Here is a 21934-nt window from a genome sequence, read left to right as displayed (position 1 = left end):
TGATTAATTAATTGGAATGGCATTATAAGGAGCTGAAACTTTCCCAATGATTAGTATTTATTAATCCCTTAAGTAGTTTGTCTACACATTCAAGCATACTTGCCTGGAAGTCTTAGAAAGCTTCTCCAACCATGAGAAGGAAGCTGAGATGTACCTGGAAAGATATGGTCCACTGCCTGCCATAGCATTCATGTTTTCACAGGCTGTTTTAGCATTTTTAGAGAGTGCTATGTATGTGCACAGTTTCCTAAAACATTTACTAATACAGCCTGACACTGAGAGAGATTAATTCAGAAGCAAGCAAATTTGTAGTTCAACTAGTAGATTTAAAGAAAAGGAGACTTACAGTTCCTTACAGAGTAATAAAAGGGTAAATATTGAAGACTAGAACTACATTGAAGAGTTTCCTATGTGTAGAATATCCCTGTATCCTACATTTCTTTACATGGAAGTACTAGAAGACACTAAAGGAAATTCTTTCAAAATCAGAAAACACAGTCTTCTCTCACCTCTTTCTTCTCATCTGTCTAGAAGATACCTGAACATATCAGTCCATCAACATCCAACAATTCCAAAGCTATTTAGAACACAAAAGCTCTGTAAACATGATCCTCAGACAATGTTCATCCAAAATCAGCTGTGTGATTTGAGTTACTCTATATCAAATGGATATGAACTTTTGCTATTTATATACCTAATTCCTAGAACATATATTGTCCTAATTCCTTGAATACTTGGCCGGTTGAACACGGCTACATCTATTCATCTATAGGAACTGATGCATTTTAGCCATCTTGGGATAATCTTTAAAACCGGCTTAGGAAATGTGTTTTACCAATAACTCAGGGCAAAAGGCAGAAAACAAATAGAATGTGTTAATTTCTAGATCATCATAGGCACAAATTTAGTGAACGTTCTGTGATTCCAATTATATAAGATGGAAGAAAGATCAAAAGTGTGCTGAGAACCGTAAAGTGCTTTTCTTACTGGGAAAGAGATTAATGGCCACTGCCTTGTATTGAACCCCATCACTTTCTCCTATATGTTCCCACTAGCGCTTTGCTTGAGTTGCCAGATGTCCATCTCACAAAGTTTGGAAATAGCCTGCAAAATCCCTGCTGACAGCTACTGTGCTGGCATGCAAATTCATGAGAACTCTGAAATCCACTAAAGTCTTAGAAAAAAACTTTGCTTATGGAAACTTCTTACATGATGTAACAAGTTCCTAGATGTTGTGATGACACTGTGCAAGGTCTGTACTATATCTGTTGCATTATGCCATCACTGCATATCACTGTTAAGATAGAATAGCAAACACATATTTTAAAGAGTTTTATGAAGTCCTGAAGTAAACAGACCCCAGAAGCCCTGAGAAGAATGCAACATGCAACAAGGAATAATCAGGAAAATAAAGAGTTATTGCTTTCAGCTTTGTGCAGTAATACCATGATAACACCAAGAGATTGCAAGTCCAGACAATTTGATTTCCTCCATGCTTAAATTTCTCATCCAGTCACTGTCTCAAAGTAGCTTTCAATCAACGTCACTTCACTGGAATCTGTTTTGCCATAAGATATCACTGAGGTTGTTCTTGGAAATTGATAGATGATTTTACCATGGTGATACATCATTCTTCGCTCAAACAGAGAGTGAGAAATGGTGCAAAACTACTGCTTTTACTTTGCCAATAACTGCCCATATTCCTAATGCCAGCTATTCGCTGGTTTCTCCTATGACTTCTCGGGCCATAGATGTAGTCTCTGAGACAGAAAAATGTAGGCTTTTTTCAATAGATTCATTAATTAAAAAGAGTTTACAGATGCCTTGAATCAAAACAGCACCCATTCTGCAAGTTTGATGTAACCAGATCTGGTTTTGCTCTCTCCTATGCACATTCTACTAGCTTGAATGTCACCATCTAGGGTGTACCTAGCCACTTCAATTCAGAACTGCACTAGATGGAATTTCTTCACTGAACTGCCACTAGTCTCCCTCTGGCCTAGATTTTTAATAGAAGCTAACATTCTCCTAAAAGAATTAATATTTGACCATATTATTCCATTTTATTCTGCAGGCAACTGTACTGTTTTTCCACTGTATCCACTGAATTCTGAAACAAACTTTCACTGGGCAAAACTCCCACATTTCATCCATTTTTCACTTGCCTTTCAGGTGAATCTGAAAGCTGCCCTTCTGAGCCATTCTTACCACTAACAAGTAAAGCTTAACAGCAGTAAGTTTCCCAGAGCAGAGACTCAGATTTAGGCTTTTCTATTTACTTGCTGATGATAGGCATGGACATGCATGATCTGCATGAACATGGAATCCCCAAAGACCAGCTGTAACTCCAGCTGGTTTTGGCAAGTGCCCCCAAGATGCTGACACTGACCTCCTACTGAGCTACCTCTTAGATCGCTGTTAAAGAAAACAGAATAGGGATTGCTGTCAGAGGTCCTTATAAAAAGAGTTTCATCACACAAAGGACAGCTCCTACATGATCTTCACTAGTCAATATAGGGTTTATTCTCATGGAAAATGAGCAAACTCCCTGGGAACTATATTTTCAGGTATTACAACAGACAAACTTTAATATGCACATTCAATTCTTCCCATAAATCACCAGTAACACAGAAGGGACTCCATGCTTCAGTGCTGTGGCAATTCACAGGTCCCTTGAGAAAAACACTGCAAATGTTACATTCCATGAGAGAAATCCTAAATGCTACCAAAATGGACAAGAGTTTGGCCCCTTGTCACTGGAGAAATGATATAAACCATCTCCTGAGGTATCCACAGGCCCATGATTGAATGCAAAGAAAAAGTTTCAAAGAGATTTTGTTTTCTGAAAGCACAGTCTTTGCTACAAAAGAGAAGCAACCACTATAATCTGCATTCACTCAGGATATGTGATTCCACTCAGTTTCTGCAGCATTATACGGTTACTAGCTCAAATTGTGCAAGCATCTACAATTCCCAGTGCAACCACTTATGCTAGAACTAGACCAACCACATGTATTTTGTATCAACTAACCTAAAGATCCTAGACAAACCGGAAGGCAGGGACTAAACCAGGTATTAGGTCAGGGATTGTAACTAATAGAATCTTATTACAACATTTTGACTTGTCAGTGGAAATCACTGCTGTGTAATGGAGCACAGAGTATGTCTGTTGACAGAGCCAGCTCTCCACAGCCTGTGTATAATTAACGCAGTTCTCTGTCTGGAGGCTCAGTAAAGTCAGTAGACTATTGCTACTGGAAAGCACACACCAAAGTGGAAACCAAGTAAAGCTTTAATAACAAGCCTCTTCCATTAAAGTATAAAAAACCCTACCATATCAGATTATTTTTTAAAGCACTGGAATGAAACACTCCACATTTTATTGTATGATATACTGCTTGTCTACAGACACTTGGCTGATTTTCCATGTGAAACCATTTTGTGATAATCCCCAGTTCAATACCAGAGACAGAAGAAGATACAGCACAGGTACAGCAAGTCCATTTTAGCCACATTCTTGTAGTCTCCCCCTTTGTGGTGTCCCCTCCCCAGTACAAGAGACTACAATTTATTTACCTTTATCCCAGGGAGTCCAGGAAGCCCAGGAAGACCTGGTTCACCCTATACAGGAAAATTACATAATATTACAGACAGTATTCAGTTATAATCACTATCCAGTGAACACCCCTATATATTCTGCAGCAAGATAAAAAAGCATAGATGACTGCTAGCCAGTTCAAGCCGGACTGATATTTGCAAAATGAATGACTTAAATTTACAATTAGTAAAAGTCATGTTAAGAGCTTAAATAACTTCTGGGAACCTTGGATCTGAAGATGACACCCAGGTTGAAAATCCAGATCAGAAGAGTCAAAAATGAATTCACATTAGCCTTCACCAAAACAGAATTAAAAAGCAGCAATGGTTCATTTTACATGCTGCCATTTCAGCAGACAGATGTTTAATTCTGTTCAGTTTTCAACTCTGAGCTAGATATTGTGCTGTGTAACTGTCTGGTTTAGCTACAGAGCAATTAAGAAAAGCTTGGTTTAAATTGTGCAGCTCAAGCAGGACTACCTAATTATAACTGGGCCACCATTCTTATGGAGCTATCTGTAGCATCATTTCAGTGCTTGCTATTTATCTGTAAATATACATGGTGTCATGAAGGATAATGGGAATGTAATCTTCTATTACTTTACCCAGAAGAACCTTGCTTGTTTAAAATTGCAATGAAAAGACTTATAGTGCTGCATTTGCAAGGGTTATTTTGTAACAGGAATTGAAAACTGAATGTATTAATTTTGAAATGAAGTGGATATTAGTCTAAAAAAAGAATGACAACATTTGCACAAATGGTCATTTTGAGATATCAGCTAAATGGAAAGACGTTGTCCAGGGAAATAAAGACGATGAATAGAAAAAAAAAAAATAGCAATAACATGAAGAAAACATTATTTTAAAGTCTGGAGGTTTTATTTTAATACAGAGATGGATTCTAACCAGCAGCTTGGATCTGAATATTCCCTGAACTTTCTGGAAGCTCAGGTCTGAACTCTGAAACCAGCTTTTACCTTCAGAATGAGTTGAACTATATTCCAGATTTTGTACGCTGCTGAGCATTATAGAAATCCAGATTTCAACTCTGTGGTTTGGGCTGATTCATCCAGATTGTGCTGTTTAAATATTTTATGTGTATGCATAGGCATATACATACAGTCATACACTCACGTATACACATGTATACATACACAAATATGAACACATACATGCACAACATAGATATTTATCAGTACCCAGAGACACTTCTTCGAGGCATTAATATTAAATAGACTTGTAGGGCTACTAACAAAATTATATTCTGCCACAAACTGAAGAACACAACAAGGGGTCTGCAAATTGCTTTACCAAATTGAGTGATTTTTAAATGTTATACAAGGATCTAATAACAGCTTCTTTGCCCATTTTACTTACTCCAGAATTTTAACTGTTCACATTGCCTAAAAACACAGGAAATATTCCAGTCTCAAAATATTAACTATAACATCAGATGAACGAACAGAGGCTAGGACACCATTTTCAACAGATAGATACTAGTATTTTTGGGTACGTTGCCCAACTTTCTAAAGCAGAATATGTGTTGCTACTCTTGCAAAACAATAATCCTTTACAAAGCCTCCATTGCACTCATTCCTGACAAAATGCTAGTTCCAAAACCTTACTTCTCTGTCTTGCAGTTTCTTACTTGAGTAGCCATACATACAACACTACTACTGTGACCTTTTCTCATCTAAGTGTGGAAGTACTAAATTTCACTTGTAAGAACAGCATTTGAATAATTATAACTGATAATCTATCGCTATTGCTGCAGTAGGTCACTGTTTAGTGTTGGGACAGAGATAACTCTCATAGACCCACATGTAACAAGCAGAAAGGAACCACCAAGGCCAGCTCAGAATTACAGTAATCAAAACCAATTAAAATGCCCCTCAAAGATAACTTTAAAAAATGTGAAACATTGAAATTGCTAATGCTAAATTCTTCTTGCAGAAGAATGCGTAATACTTACTTTTCTGGACCTTTCTTGATACAAAAAAATTAAGTATGATTTATGAGAAAATGATTTTTAAAGAAACCAAGGCTGTACACTATCTCCATCTTATAATGCTCGGGTTGGCAGGGCAGGTTGTTCTGTCACCTCTGCAATATATATGGCACACAACAGGCTTGTCAGGCCACTGAAATACTGTCACATTTCAAGTAAATACTATTTAGGTGGGCAGCTCAATATTTACCTGTCCTTAGGAGATGGGTAAGGAATAACTGGAAGAAGAGGAAGAAGTTAAATATAAGGAAGGAAGGAAGACACCAGCAGGAAATCGGAGTGGGACATGGTAGGGGGAAAACTATTGTGGAGACTTAGAGGGTAGAGGCACATCTCCAGTTGGAAAAAGGGTTCCCCAAAACCTTTGGTGGGTGAATGGGTACCTGCTAAGCAGGGGGCAACAGCAGACAAGGGGCACCTGGCTGGAGGAGGCACTCTGAATGAGCGCATTACTGTGGCTGCTGTTTGGGCTGGGACCTGTGTGGCACACTGGAAGCTTTTGAGGTGAAGGGGAAAGAATACGTTAAGCCCCCTTTGGTGCGAATAACAAGCTGAGACTATAGGACATCTGAACTGCGTACCTCTCACTTATCTGTTACCTAAATGAGATCAAACCTGAGTACCTGGGGACTGAGATCCAGGTGCCTGCTGATAAATCACCACTAGTTTTGCCTCCACAGCAGCTAATGAGGATATGAATCTTAACGGGCTCCTAAACGCATTTTCTAGTTTATTCCCCAAGAAAAGCATACACTGCAGAATGCACGCACTGAATGATTTTGTGGATTCAATAGCTTTAAACTACTTTGATTACCTTTCCTAACTAAAACTGCATTTTACTAAAGCACTTAATTTACAACCACAATAACCTTTGTTTAGTCTTATAATTAGTGACAGTCATAATTTCTCAAACAAAAAGACTTAACATTTAATTTTATTTTATATTTGTTTTAGTTTTTTATATATTTTGGGGTTTTGCTTAGTCACCAAAAGACCTCAAGTATTGGAAAACAGTTGTACTGCCACTCGCTATATAGAATTTTAGCTCTTGGCTATCTGTCTGGAATACCTGCTAGCTTAACTGGCAGATGAACTCTGCTCCACTCTGGCAACAGTAGGTAATTTTCAATGTTATAAGAGGCAAAAATGGTGTCGAAGGCTTCTGACGAAAACCAAGTACTGCAAAACAAAAATCTGGTTCCCCCATTGTCTCTCCTCTTTGCCCTTTCATCAGCTCTCCCAGCAGGACCTGCCTCCTACTCTCATGAATGGCAGCTGAAGGAACAGCATGTACTGTTTTTGATGTACTATAGATTCAAAGAGGAAATTCCCCAGCCTCAGAGTGCCTCATGTGGAGTCATTATAGCTCCTTCTGGACCTCTACTCGCAAAAGCAGCCTCAGGTACATAGCACCCAGGGGAATTTCTGCCCCTGGAAGGAAGCACAGAATGGCGTCACCTGGTCTATATCCTTCCAAACACATTGTGTGCCTCTGACAGTTTGATTCCCCTTACAGGTATATGTGAAGGGAATTCTAGTCAATATTTATTTTCTTCCTAGTGAGACGTCATAATGCACCACAGTCTGAAGGTTAATATTCAGTCAAACATGCAGGGTTAACTTGTGATTACTCATATTCTTTGTTAGTCTTCCCAGCTGCAATTGGGTAAGCTTTCAACGCAAGTGTGATGTGGCTAGAAGGGGAGGTGAGTTAGTCTAATATTGCTTTTCATCTTTATTAGTATAATCATTCCTGTACTTTTAAAAAATACAAAACAATCACACACCAAATGCTTACAGCTGTTAAACTGTACTGCCTTGGTCTCACCCTAGTGCAGATAAGTACCAGTGGTAACATCTGTGTAACATCATTTATTCACAAATCCAAGAGAAGAAGAGGAAAACTGAACATTTCCAACTAATACCTTTTGTCCAGGTCTTCCAGATTCACCAGGTTCACCCTAAAAGAGATGAAAGATATAAGATCTGATAAGATGAATTAAAAATAGAGCTAGAGAAAAGCATAACATTAACGGTACTTGAAATGTCTGTGACACTACAGATTAACACAGACCAACCACCCCTCTTGTCCCTATAAGACTGCTTTAAAACCAAATTACCTTAATTCCTGCAGCAGAAGAACCAGGGTCACCCTGATAGAAAATTCACAAGGAATAATTATATATACAGCTTGTCAAGAAAAATATGTAAGAAAACATGCAAGAGTATAGGAAGATTATATAGAAAAATAACTATATAGCAAGATTGCCTGTTCTCTGTGCTGCTACATAGGAATTTACCCAATGAATTAAATCGGTGTGGCTCAGAAAAGGAACAGAATTGTTTTTGAGAATATGTAGAGAGATTTTTGTTTCATTCATCCAAACATCATAACAGTTATCCTCAAATTTCACAGCTACTAATGTAGATTATATAATTGCAGATTTTGTATAAATGTGCTTCATAAAGCCAGAGGAAGGGACATACTTCGACATCTCTAAATTGCTGATATCCATTAAAAATCACTTACTGCCATTTACAAAGAATATGAGCAATCTTTTGACCTAACCCTACAGATGGCAAGTGTCAGGTCTCAACTGACAAAGCTTTTTGTGCTATTGAAGGTTCACCTTGGGAAAAAACCTCAGTGACCTATGTGTTTATCCCCATCAGGACAAGTCATAGCCCTATTTCCTCAGCAATTCAACATATTTAAACTGATAGTTTAATGCAGTAAAGTGTTATACTTCACAGATGAGAGAGCTATAGTAATTTATGTATTCAGGAAAGGTCTCTTATGAGGAGACATACAATATTCAGAAAGATTCACCTGTGTTTTACTGGGTTGACTGGGTTTGATAGGCATTGATATGAACAAGGGCAGAGGATCAGAGAGTGACCTGGTCAAGAAGCTTTTAGCTCAGAGTTTTGTACGACTGTCACAAGATCTTTACAATTCTTGTGCACACATACTTGGCTGCATTTTTTGCTTAAATGACACACCAAACAGAAATGAAAAAAACCCAAACAATAATTTGCTAGTCAACCTACAATCTGTTGAAGACGGCTGAAGTGCTTCTATTTGAAGAACTGTCTCATTATTTGTTATGCAAAATAAATTTAGATTTTTCACTGAAAGTAACAGTGAAGCTGCTAGAAAATGTTCCGTGAATGACACAGTTTTCATGTCTAGAAACCTGAGCTGCCTCATTTTCATAGACATACATGACTGATACTGCTGGTATCACTTAGAAGTGTGTAGAAAACCTCAAGGACTTTTTATAACTGTGAAGTGGTAAAGCAACTGGTAAGAGACATTCACAAGTTAAACATTTTGAAGGGTAATGGTGGATATGGGGAAGGTAGGACAAAAAGTTTCCACCTACCTGCAAGAATCAAAATTAATATGGGATTAAAGAAAAAATTATTGTACAGCATGTTTTCAATTCTCTGATGAGTCAGACAGTTTGGAAATGAAGAAACGTTAACAAGGGAACATGCACACAGAAGGAAGATGCTTGGTAGTTTCTAGAGATCAAGGCTACAGTAGAAGAGTTGAAGCAAGAACTCAAGTCTGGCACTAGAAGTAGGACAATTCAGCTGAAATGGTTTCTTTCTTAAGTCACAGGTCAAGATGTAGGCACCCAAGTTTGTATTTCTGAAAGCCACTAGGTACAACAGTTCAGAAAACAAAGCTATATTAATTCCACAAAGAGGAACCCATTCCTAAGCCAAATCTGACACTTGTCAGCTTGTACCTCTCTCTCAAAATATAAGTGAAAATTTACTATTTATCTCACAGAAGCATTATTTAAGCTTTTAAATAAATGTTTTTAACTTTTGTGAAGTATCAGTTAAATTTCCTAAGCATATGTGTAGTATTATGATCTAGTGCAATGGTCTCTTCATTTATTTACATAAAATTAATGACTTGTTTACTGAGCAGGAAAGGTTTGTAGATGTATGTGGCTGAACACCTGAGAACTGAATGGATGCTAGCCTTACCTCTGAATACATGCAGCAGCTCTCTTAAAAACAGTCTTTAAAAACTAAGCCTTAATAAGACTTACATGTCTCCCCAGAAGTATTCAGCTGGAAAAAACTACATCTGGTAGTGAAATTCCATAATGCAATACATGCCCCAAACATTTTAGAGCTACCCAAATAAAGACACAGGTTTTGTAGCAGTGGAAACAAAATAACTGAAGGTATGCATAAGCATAATGCATCAATAAAGCTGTCTGTGAAATTTGCTGGAACTCAATTTGGTCTGCTGCTTTTAAGTAAACAGACAGTTTTTAATGTTACGGTCCTGCCCAATAGAAAGCACCCAGTAGAAAACATAGAAGGAATGCTATTGAGCTATTTTAAACCCCTTGTTATACTAGGGTTTATACTCAAGATAAGTTTAACTGCCTCCTCAAGATGATTGTGACTTCAGTAGAGAAAGTACAGTCACAACACAGTAAAAAATACAAATTAAAAAAATATATGGAAAAAAATTTCCTTTAACACTTACATGACTACCACACTTTCCCACACATACTCCTTGTTAACTAGTACAAATATGTTTCCCAAGTTTAATGTCTCTTAAATTATCTCAGAAACTTATATGAAACTCTCTATCAGCAGAAGAGGGCCTTTTGTTTCTAAGACTTCTGCATTATGAAGTTCAACAAGTTTATTGAAATTTCTTTAGATACAGCAATTCCACAAATTCACTGTTGAAAGCTCACACAGAAATATTTAAAGCATTATACATGGGAGAAGAGATTTCCCACTGAAAGGAGAGAACTTTTTTTTTCCTTAAACAAGATCCCAAGCAAGGATATGTGTGCACTGCGGACTAAAGCACGGTATTAGCATTCTAGTGGATGCAAGCTTGCTCTCTCGGTAAAGTAGAAAAGGGACAAGTGAAGCTGCACTAGGCTTTCAAGAGAAATTACGAACTTCCCATTTACGTGTTGCAGGACTATCTCTTTGAACAACAAGCTCACACTTGCTAAAAGATTACATTCTTGAATGATACAAAAGTGGATCGAGATGATGTTACCAGCGTAATTTGTGTAAGTAACTAATAAGGTTCTTAAGACTTTCATCTGGGCTAATAAGCATGACTGCAGATAAAGTATTATTTAAACAAACTTTGGGAATCCAATAACTTGACTATTCTTAAATCTAATGTCTATTTTTAATTGCTGATTTTAGAATATGCCCCCAAAAAACCTTACATTCTTGAAAGCATAGCTTTACTGTACCCAAACCGTAGAACCTGAGAGATTTGCATGCATTCCTTGCCAGCTTGATAAATCCATCATAAATTTCTCCTTGCACTGAACTGATGTGAGTTGGTTAAGCAATTGTACACACAGGGGTACAAGAAGAAATCTTTTTTCTTCCACCCAAGTGTAGTCACTAAACTGGATGCTTTTAAAAGCATATGACCTCCAAAGTGATGGCTGGAAGAGATCATTATGACTCGCCCTTCTTCCTGTGCAACACAGGCTTCTCTGCTAAAGACTATCACTTGTGTTAAAGAAAGCACATATGAAAACTCAAATTCTTTTTTTTTTCTTTCAATGATACAGCATAAGTCACACATAAAATCAAGTAAAATAAATTGGACAATGTCTTCGGTGACTTCTACAGCATATTGATACTTTGAACTAACAAAGTATTAGGTGAGGTTATTGCTGATGTCATCTGGCAAAAAGATTTAGTAAACCATTTTTATCTTCAACTCTGAATTGTCCAGCTGGCAATTTAAAGGGAAGTTACCTCCTGCTGTATAAAGTCAAGAATTTTACGCTTAATTGGACAGAACAGTGACATTTTTCCTGCTCTGCATAAAAATGAACAGTTACATCACTCAGAATCATTAAAAAAACCCTTTAAAATGTGTTTTTCTTTTGATCAGATTATTGCTCTCATTAGCTGCTTGTTCTGTAAGCATGCCTAAAGAACACATTTTCTTCTCTACTAATAAGTAGCATACCTTTTCTCCTGTGTCACCCTTCTGTCCATTTTCTCCAGCATCACCCTGTAATTACAATATATACTATATTTTAGTGACTTTATGTGAGCACACAGCATGCAGAGGAGGCTCAGCATTCCAATATGATTAGCAACCTAATTTTGTTAATCAGGTAATCAATCTGTCTATGACTTGGTCAGGAAGCATGGTTTATATAGCTGCTGTGTCTTACACAGTCTTCAGTACAGCTGTAATCCCTTTCACAGGTCCTCAAAAAAACCCACAAACTATCAAATAACTACATATATTGTCAGTATAGTCTACAGACTTCCCCAGTTCACTGTGGTTTAGCACTGAAGGAATGATTTCATGGTGATTCAGCATTTTAAATTACCAGTACATTTGTTTTTTTCAAGAGAGACATTCACCTAAATGCATCTAGTCAAATTCAGGTGACAGTTCCATGATTCCAATACCGTTTATTAGGACTCTCAAGTAACTTACGGCATATACTCTCCGAGTCTGAAGCTGTAAAATGGCAATGGTTTGTGTTGGAAAGGACCTTAAAGATCATCTAGTCCCAACCCGCTGACATAAGCAGGGACACCTTCCACTAGCCCAGCTGAACACTGCCAGGGATGGGGAACCCATAACTTCCTTGGCAGCCTGTTCCAGTGTCTCACCAGACTCACAGAGAAGAATTCTTTCCTAATGTCTAATGTAAATCTACCCTCCTTCGTCTTAAAGCTATCTCCCCTTTTCCTGTCACTACATGCCTTTCCAAAAGTTCCCTCTAGAGATTTTCAGTTACTGGAAGGCTGCTGTATGATCTCCCCAGAGCCTTCTCTTCTCCAGGCTGAACAATCACAACTCTCTCAGTCCCTCTTCATAAGGGAGGCGTTTCAGCCCTCTGATCAGCTTCATGGCCCTCCTCTGGACTTGCTCCAGCAGGTCCTTCATGAATGATTCATAGACTGAAAAAACTTCACTGAATGCCACTCCAAGGAGTAAGAAAAATTATTGTTATCTCTACATAAATACTACTCATTATTTATTGTTAAAAAAAGGTGATGTCCAGATAAAGGTTTTTTTAATGGCTGGGTAGGCATTTTCTACTTTAAAACCAACTTTGTAAAGAAACATTTCCAAAGATTTACCTTTGGAAACAGTTTCCACATACAGTCATATAGACCTACAATACGTCTAGACTGCACTAAAAAGTCTTTGCTATATATGACTATAGGCCAAAAATTTCTGTGGGACTTAAGGTTCATGTAAAGTGTGAGAATTATTTAAAATGGCCAAAAAATTGACAAATGTTGAGTCTAAGCAAGCAAAAGTAGGTGTAGCAGGTCTTGGTCAGATAATCAGTAATAGTATTCAAATAACAATATTTATTCAGTATCTGTCATATTGCTCTGAAAACCTTAATGTAAAATTCCATTCAGAGGACTTATAACAGAGACCATTTTCTATGTCACTGACACAATGGGAATCAGCTAACAATCCAGCAGTACCTTAATTAAGGGCTTGATAAAACATGGGAACACAATAATTGTTAGGAATGCCATCCCAGGTTCATTCAACATGATACAGTATATTGAGGGCATTTAGAATTACATTTTAAAACAAGACAAAAGAAAATTACGGAAAAATATCATTATTTTCAGTAACAGAAATTCAGTATATGTTAAAATCAGTAGTTTTTTTTTTTGCATTGTAAAATAAATAATTACTGAAGTTCTTCAACAAATATAATTTTAACTGAAGTAATGATTACTGATGAAAATGATTAATGATGAGTAATGATTAATGAAAATGATTGAGTAATGATTAATGATGAAAAGAGATTCCCAGTTACATACTTCTACATGTGGGATACACACTTTCAAGATCCCCTTGGATTATTTTTATGATGTGCTTTTCAAAATGTGAAATGAATTGCCTTTTCAAAGCATGTTTCCAGCAGCTATACATGGGTAAATATTTCATAGAATCACAGAATGGTTTGGGTTGGAAGGGACCTTAGAGGTCATCTCGTTCCAGCCCCATTGCCACAGGCAAGGATACCTTCCACTAGACCAGGTTGCTCAAAGTCCTGTCTAACCTGACCTTAAACACTTCCATTTCTCAAGAGCAAACTGCACCTGAATACAAGCAGCTTACTTTTAAAAAACATGTCTCACTGTATTTGCAGAAGATGAGTCTGTACAGATTCCTAAGCAAAACAAGGCTTATGCCATTTCTCAAACTTCCTTTGTTCAGCTGCAGAAGCCTGACTCTCAGTGTGTACTTTTACATGGCAGCTCCTACTGGCCACTTTCCCTGGAAAAGCATAATTAAACCCAAGCTTTGCTGCGTGGAGCTTGTTGCACCCCCTTGTCTTCCCTTAGCATGACTGTGGATGTCAGACCAGTAACTCCTTGCTAACTTGCTTCAAGTCACAACACCATTAGTATTCAATTGGTGCTGCTGGTACCCCTCTGGACAATCTACAGCCTAAGATTGTTGGTGCAGTTTCCCCTGCTTTTACTTAAACTGATGCATGCAAGAATGGAGAACTCCACTTTCAGTATGGGGTGAACTTGTTACATATATGCCATTCAGAGTCTATGTAGTTATCACTCTGTTATCTAATTGTTTTACTGATGCAGGTGACAGAGCATTAACATCAAGTTATAAGAAATGTGTAGATCTCTCATTTATTAGACAGGCTCATCTTTTTCTGAGACTAATCATAATTAGGATTATTTTCACAGTTACTCAACTGTGCAGCCTCTAACACATGACCACTGCTCTCTCCGACTAATCACACTGCAGTGACTTTCATTAGTAGGTGTTATTTGATACTTATAAAGGCTGCACGATGCTGCACAAGTTCTAGGTAGTAGCTATATTTATTTCTTCTTAAACTCAGAATCAGTGCACTGGTGATTCTCCAAACAGTTCTACAAAACAGAACCACAACAAAGGAAGTGGAACATATCTCACCTTTTCTCCTCTTTCTCCAGGGTCACCCTAATGAAAATAATTGAGGCAAAGAAGTCGTAAGTTACTACCATAAGCAAAAATCAGTGTTGATATTATGATCATCAGATTGTCCGCTACTAACGATCTGTCACTACTGATGATTGATTATAAAATCCAACAAGAAAATCTTCAATAAACAGTGACATACTGTAATTCAATAGAATTCAACAGGCCAAATATCTTCAACATAATGTTAAAAGCTTAATGATTTGCATGCAGACTTTTTTTCCCCCCATTTTGTCCTAGATTAAACCCTAACTAAACAAGCATATGTCTTTGTGAAGTGGCCTGCCAGGACCCAGGTGACTCCTATGCTTGGTTCTCCTTGTTTTGGGAATGAAACAAAGGAAAAATCCAAAGGCCAAATATGAGGGGAAAGTCTTATGATTCTGTTAATGGCTTAGAAAGATCTTTGGAAAAGACAAAATGCCTTAAATGTCTTGAACTAGTTCATAATTTATACAGGCTAAAGAGCCTTCAGTGTTCTTCACATTCTCTGTAATAAAAGGGTGGATTATAGCCATTATTTTTCAAAATTATAACTTGCTCAATGGCAAATGTACTTTTGCACACGAGCATGACCCTGACAACTCATCTCTGCATTTCTAGCTCATCTCTGCCTGTTTTGATGGCTGGCAGTCGCTAGGCAACTCAAAGGCTACAGCTGTGAACGAATTAAGCATCAACTGCCATAATTTGGCTTCTTCTGTATACAAAGTAGGAAAAGGTGTGCTCCTAAATGGTTTGTTTTCAAGCCAGTCAGTAAATGCAAAGAGCCCTGTGCGTCTGTCAGCAGCAGGGTGATCCACAGGATCAGCTGAGGAGCACATGTGCACCAAAGACATACACTTGCAGGAGATGGGATTAGAATTTAGCATTACCCATTCCAAGAGGCCCACAGATAACACCATCTCAGACACATTGAGCTTTCTTTTAAATGAAGTTATCATAAGCTTTATGTTCTATTTCACTTTTCAATATCAAAACAGCAGAAAAAAAATATTTAACAACAAAATAAGTGCAAAGAGACATTGTGACGCAACAATACAGGCTAAGGCATGCTTCTAATGAGTCTTGCTGCTAACTTCCATAATAGCAGGATCAGCTCTCAAGACTTAACCCTGACACTGATCAAAGAATTGACCACAGCAGTTCTTGAGAAGAAGCCTGAAATGCATTGTAAGGAGCATAAATAAAGTCTTCCTAAAAAGGTCCCCAAATTCCCAAACACTTGCAGGCATATTGCATTCATTTGGCAGAGGATGCATGTGCATCAGTGCCACTGACTGGAATTCTATATGCACAGAACAGCAGAAGAATATGCTTCTTTATGGTGGAATGTGCAAAGCCTCTTATAGCAGTGATCACTGGAGGGAAGAGATCATTAAAAGCCAGTGAGAATATAAACCTAAGCTGGAAAGCATGACTGTCATCTATACATGTACTCACATCCCATGTGATTCTGTTTTTAATCCATTTTCAATACCAACCTTAAGCCCTGCTGCTCCCTTCTCTCCTGTTATGCCAGGCAAACCAGGTTCACCCTAAAGGTGAAAAACAAAAGATGGGGTTAAGACAGACATGATTGAGTATATTAACAGCATTTCCCCTACTGTGTGATATTAGGTAGGTAACGATAAACTTTAGAAAGATTCAACATCCTCCACAGTTGGGCACTAAAATGCCTTATTTCACCAGATAGAGTGAATCAACTCTAATTAACTCCTCTATAATAAGAAATAATTCTGCTGAAATACACAGTGTGAATACACAGATGTCAAACTAAACAGAAAACAGAACTGTGACTTCTAATTTTGAAAAGTTGTCTAATTAACCTTTACAGCATAGTCTTCCCGGCAAAACTGCCAACGCTTTCCTCTACTCTACAACTTAGAAATACTGCAAGAAAGGCTTATCTGAAATTACTTTGACATTTGTTCTTCTGGTTTCATACAGAAGGCAGATAATGAAGAAAAATGAGAAAGGCCTGTTGCAGAAAATAAGAGTTTAGAACAGACAACTTTTACTTTTTAAAATATACCTTACTTGTCAATTTTTTTCATATTCTTATACCACTGGCTGAAAAGTAGATTTAAAAATTTTCAGCATTACATCGATATTCCAGACTTTAGTGATGTTTAATGGATAGAACGTATACTTTTCCACAGGTTAAAAAGTCATAAATAATTTTCATAAATCAGTCCAAAATTAACAATTATTTACAAAAATCTCCCACCCCCCTCCAAATTTAAAAACAAAAAACCTAATCAAACAAATAAACAAGAAAAAAAACAAAATACCCATACCCTTAAAGACCTTTTTCTAGTGTCTATTTCTCAGATTTTTGGAAGAGAACACAGACATTATTGATTTTAGGTAAAATGATAAAGCAATGGGTAGATTTGATTGTAAAACAACTAGGGGTGATGGCTAATTATGTAAAACTTTCTGCAGAAGTGCGTCTTGGTTTCACAAGAAATATCTAGCTTCTTTGGTAACCCTCATGTACGCAACTGCATTGCACTTCTAGGGTGGAAAAGCATGTGAAAATAACATGAAAAAAAAATTGAAAAAGCCTGCAATTAAGTTCTTGTATGTACCCATAGCTCTTTGCTATGTAAAAAAAAAAAAAAGCGTAAAAATTAAAGAAAATAGCTAACATAGTAATCAAATTAGAAACAGCAATTCATATCAGAAACTCAGTGGACAATTTTCATGCAGTATACAGACTTAGTAGACATGATAAACCTACCCTCTACCCAGAAGTTAAAGGGGAATTTCGATAAAGACCTGTTCCAAATGCAACAACATAGATCTTCCAAACTTCCACAAGAGCCTTCCATTAAGAAAGGACTTTTTCTTACTTCCATGTCATACTTTAATCATAGTTGTATAAATGCCGATTCTCTATTAAACCTGGTTCCATTCTATCTCTAAATTAGGTAACAGGATCATCGATTACATTTTAATTTCAAACTACAAAACAAAAGCTTCAAGGTTCTAGCAAAACTCTAGTGAGGTGTTTTACAAGCCAGAGAAAAAGTGTTAAGTACCATTAAGCTCAGAAGGAATTAAACAACATTTGAGTCAGCCCTTTTCAAGGCTCTTTTCCACTACATTAGCTCTAAGGCTGATAGAGTAGCACAGGCATTTGATACATGAGTGGTCAGGATTCGAAGCTGTTGGAGATTAGGAGTATGTGTCCTAAAGAATTGACCAGAAAGGCACTTGAAAAAAACTGCCAGTTGACAAAATGAAGCAGAAGGGACCAATGAATATGAACTGGTTTCTCCTCATCCCCACACCCCAAACACGTTTGTTTCTGCCCCCTTTGTTTTAAAACAGCTGCTGTCAGCTGACACTTTCAGGGACTTAATTTTCTAATCAAAGAGTTGAAGTCCCAAGCTTCCACTTTCCTCCCAGGTTTACACATCACTGCTATGAATGCAAAGAGCTACCACTGTGACAATAAAACCAAAAGAATTATCCTGTTTTCTTTGGAAAAAAGTGAAAACCTCAGGCTGTCACAGTAAATCCTTATTCACACCAATGGTTTAACTGCTGACATATACGTGACTTTACTGTGGCCAACGCTACTTCTGACCCTGAAAGTACCAGTCAGAGGCATTAGCACAGTAGAAATTAGCTCTGGGAATGGGAAAGACTGAAGACAAACCTAGAAGTACAGCACCAGAAATGACCTTGTGGCTTTACGCTTTTGAAGTGATTATCCTTCTGTTTTTAATGGCCAGAGGAACAGAGGCTAACATAATTTTCTTTCATACCTATAATATTCCTTTCGCTATTTTAGAACCCTATTTTCTTGTCCATACAAGGAATCAGGGAGTAATAAAGTGAAATAAAAATGTACAGCACATAAGCTACTTTATACTCTGCCCCTGGTGAACATTCCCAGGGCACAGCAAAATTAACTTTATTACAGGGAGTCTCCCTCTTTCACACCGTGTGTCTTGTAGGCATGGCAGTCTGGCTGTATGTATAGATAGTCTAACAATTTCATTAAAGCCTAACATAAAAATACAACCAACCAAAAAAGCCCCAAACCCCCAAAAACCTCAAAACCCCAACACCACCACCCCTAAACCAAACCCAAATAGGACAAAGCCTTGACAGACCTCCCATTGGTTAGGATATTCCCAAAGTATTTATGAAGCAAAACAGCAGGTTTTTGAAGGCAAATAGATTGTTAGCTCTTCCCCGATATACACTAAAATACTGTTGCTTTAGAAATAGTCATCCCAAAAGATTATTTTGATTTTTGGCATGGAAATAATTTAAAATATTTCTGTTAAGAAGTACAACTAATTACTTTCCTTCCATTTAGTTATTTTATTTATTTATTAATTAAAGGATGTATTAAAACTGGAGTGTGAAATGCTGTATGAGCATGCATCAGCCCCACATGCTTCATCTCATGTTTGGAGAGGAACAAAAGTTATAGCTGCCCCTTAAAAGGTTAAAGACTGTTACACTATTGTTCTAGGAGTGATGCAGACAAAGGAAAATTAGACATTCAACAATGTCATCTGATGCAATACTTTCAATCAGACTGCTGTTCAACTTAGTAAAATGACAGAAGTTATAAAACTAGATCTTAATCTCATATGATTTTTACATTCAGGAGGCCACGGGTACTGTCTTTCCTGACTCATATTGCAGTCTCTCTGTTTTAGCACTGACAGCAAAGGTGTGAGGCTGCAGAAACAATTGTCTTCTGCACATCATCTACCTTTCAAATTGAGACAGCTTTGTTTTTTGTTTTTTTTTTGTTTGTTTGTTTGTTTGTTTTTTTAGTTTTTTTTTTCTTTTGCAGAATGACAGAATGGTTGAGATAGGAAGTCACCCCTGGAGATCATCTGGTTCATCTCTCTGCTCAAGCAAGGTCACGTAGACCTGCATGCCCTGGACCATGTCCAGATGGCTTCTTTTAAATACCTCCTGGAAGAGACTCTACAGAAACCCTGGGCAACCTGTGCCAGTACTCAGTCACTCTCACAGTAACAAAAAAGTTTTTCTTGCTGTACTAAACAGAAAGAACCTCCTGTGTTTCACTTTGTGCCCACTGCCTCAGGTCCTGCCACTGGGCACCACTGAAAAGCTGTTGGCCCAGCATCTTTGTGCTTTCCGTTCAGGTGTTTGTCCACGATGATGAGATTCCCCCCCAAGCCTGAACTCCCTCATCAATCTCAGCCTTTCCTCATAGGAGAGATGCTCCAGTCCCTTACCCATCTTCAAGGCCCTTTGTTGGACTCTCTCCAGTATATCCATGTGTGTCTCGTACTGAGGAGCCCACAGCTGGACACAGAACTCCAAAAATGACCTCATGAATGGTTTTTTTTTTCATTTTCCTATCTAAAAAGTAACTTCATCTATAATGCATATGATTTTAGGTCATAGCTTGCCATTCTGCAGTCATGAACTCCTGAGAAATTGTCACATAGGGAGAGAGGGATTGGAATCCCTAAGCAAAACATGATCTAAAACCTTCCTGCCTGTGTAGTCTCAGAACACCCAACCCAGCCATTCAATTCAGGAGTTTCAGATAATTCAAAGAATAACCAAAAGGATATTCCTTTGGATAGCACCCCAGAACACCTTAGTTTAAGCCCTAGCACTCTCGACCCGATATTAACTGTTTAACTGTGTTAACGTTGTTGTACTCTCTTTCTTTCTTCTATTTGGGCAAAGAACATCCTTCAGCACCCTACCCAATAAATAGCTGTAATTTCCTCAGATACTCTAGTGGAAGGGACAGTATTAATGTTTACATTAAAATGAATTTGCTGAGTGCTCAGATGTGTAGGGCCCTGCTTGGGCTTTGCTGCTAATATGAGAAAAATCTGTCAATACAAACTTATAAGACCTACTTCAGAACATATCTGAAAATGTAGCACCCACTAGAGTCCATATCAAAGGAGCCAATGCAGTTAAAAGCATGCTTGTCCTTACTGGAGTGCTCTGTGCCCTGAAGGCATATACCTTCATATCCAGAATTAATCAGCTAAAAATAACGTGGCTGGAGGCCCCAGCTTTTCTTGTTTGTAACAGGAAAACAGCCTGGAGGCTGCTGATCTGAAATAGGTTTGGTTTTGGTGGGATGCATAACTCTGCCTACACCAGCTGCTTGATATCCACCTCACCCTCAGAAGAAAGGCTGTCAGTATTGCTGTATTTTTCAGTCAGTAGAATGTAATCAATTTTAAGGATAAGGAAATACATGAGGCCCCCAAACCTAATCCAGTCTAATTTTACTCTAAAATACATAAACAAGGACAGAAGGGAAAAGAAGTGGTTTCTCAGACATGTTACTGTGATTTCAATTTCAAACCAGGGTTGAATTACCTTCCTTCAATTTACTTTTCACCTCCTCAAAAGTAACTTAAAGTTGTTTGTTTAAGGGCTGGAAATCTCTCCTGGACCACTCACCAGATGAAATTAAGTGGAAAGACTCTTCAACAAGATTCAGCTGGCCTGCAAACCTGTCTGAGAATTTGTGAACTATATTTAATGATGTTTCCTTCCTTGCTACTTTATTTGAAAAAATGCTAGGATGCATATGCCCGTCCTCATTTCTCTAAAGAAATATGATAATACTACTTTCAAAACGTCTCCCCTACATAGTACAGTACACACTAATCAGGAAATACATGTAAATCAGAGTAATAAGAAGCATGAAGAAAGCAATAAGGAATGTGCATACCCAGATTCCTGGGTAAGTCTTATTAGTAAGTCTAATGATAAGAAGGGAAATTCCGAGGTTTATCAAATTGATATTGTCAAACTTCTGAAACAATTTGAAATAAAGGGAACTATCCCCTTTCTGGCCATTTCAACATGATTAATGTAGAGTTCTGATATCCCTAGAGTACTGCAACCTTGCATCTCTATGTAAATATAATCTTTTTTTCATACCATTCAAGTTCCTGAGGACCTCTTGACAGGGATTGAGAAAGAGGAGGTTATTTCCCGTAGCATCTTGCTAGGAAGCAACCTGCCACAGATGGATTGCACAACAGTCTGCAAAGGAGAGGGAGCACTCAAAAGGACTCTCCTTGCTATCTCAGAAGGTTTCTATCCATCCCAGGACAACACTCCTCTAGCTGCAGCTCCTTTCCAGTTACTGTTCTCAACAAGTAAAGCAGATTGTGGCTAGAGTTTCCCAAATGTAAGAACAAACTCAGACTGTAATGCCCTCACAGGATTACCTGTAACATTTCATTGGATTTAACCTAAAAGAAAAAAAAAACTGTGAAGTTTTCATGGCAATGATTTTGCTACTATTCTTAATACAAGAAAAATCTGCT

At 37.7% G+C, this 21934-nt stretch overlaps 1 protein-coding gene across 1 annotated transcript in view; it reads right to left on the bottom strand.

Annotated features, from left to right (window-relative positions):
• The window catches only part of COL25A1 (collagen type XXV alpha 1 chain), a 299864-nt gene that overhangs the window by 49781 nt on the left and 228149 nt on the right, over positions 1-21934 (bottom strand). Inside the window, exons 13-18 of the mRNA XM_062636654.1 lie at positions 16100-16153; positions 14571-14597; positions 11601-11645; positions 7726-7758; positions 7531-7566; positions 3577-3621 (exon numbers count right to left, since the gene is read on the bottom strand). Coding sequence (XP_062492638.1) covers positions 3577-3621; positions 7531-7566; positions 7726-7758; positions 11601-11645; positions 14571-14597; positions 16100-16153 — 240 coding nt within the window. The remainder of the gene's footprint in view (positions 1-3576; positions 3622-7530; positions 7567-7725; positions 7759-11600; positions 11646-14570; positions 14598-16099; positions 16154-21934) is intronic.

This window comes from Pezoporus occidentalis, unplaced genomic scaffold (genome assembly GCF_034315485.1).
Source record: "Pezoporus occidentalis ecotype Australia unplaced genomic scaffold, CSIRO_AGI_Poc_V1 ctg49, whole genome shotgun sequence".
Classification (NCBI taxonomy): Eukaryota; Metazoa; Chordata; class Aves; order Psittaciformes; family Psittacidae; genus Pezoporus; species Pezoporus occidentalis.
This window is presented reverse-complemented; position numbering and strand designations above follow the sequence as displayed.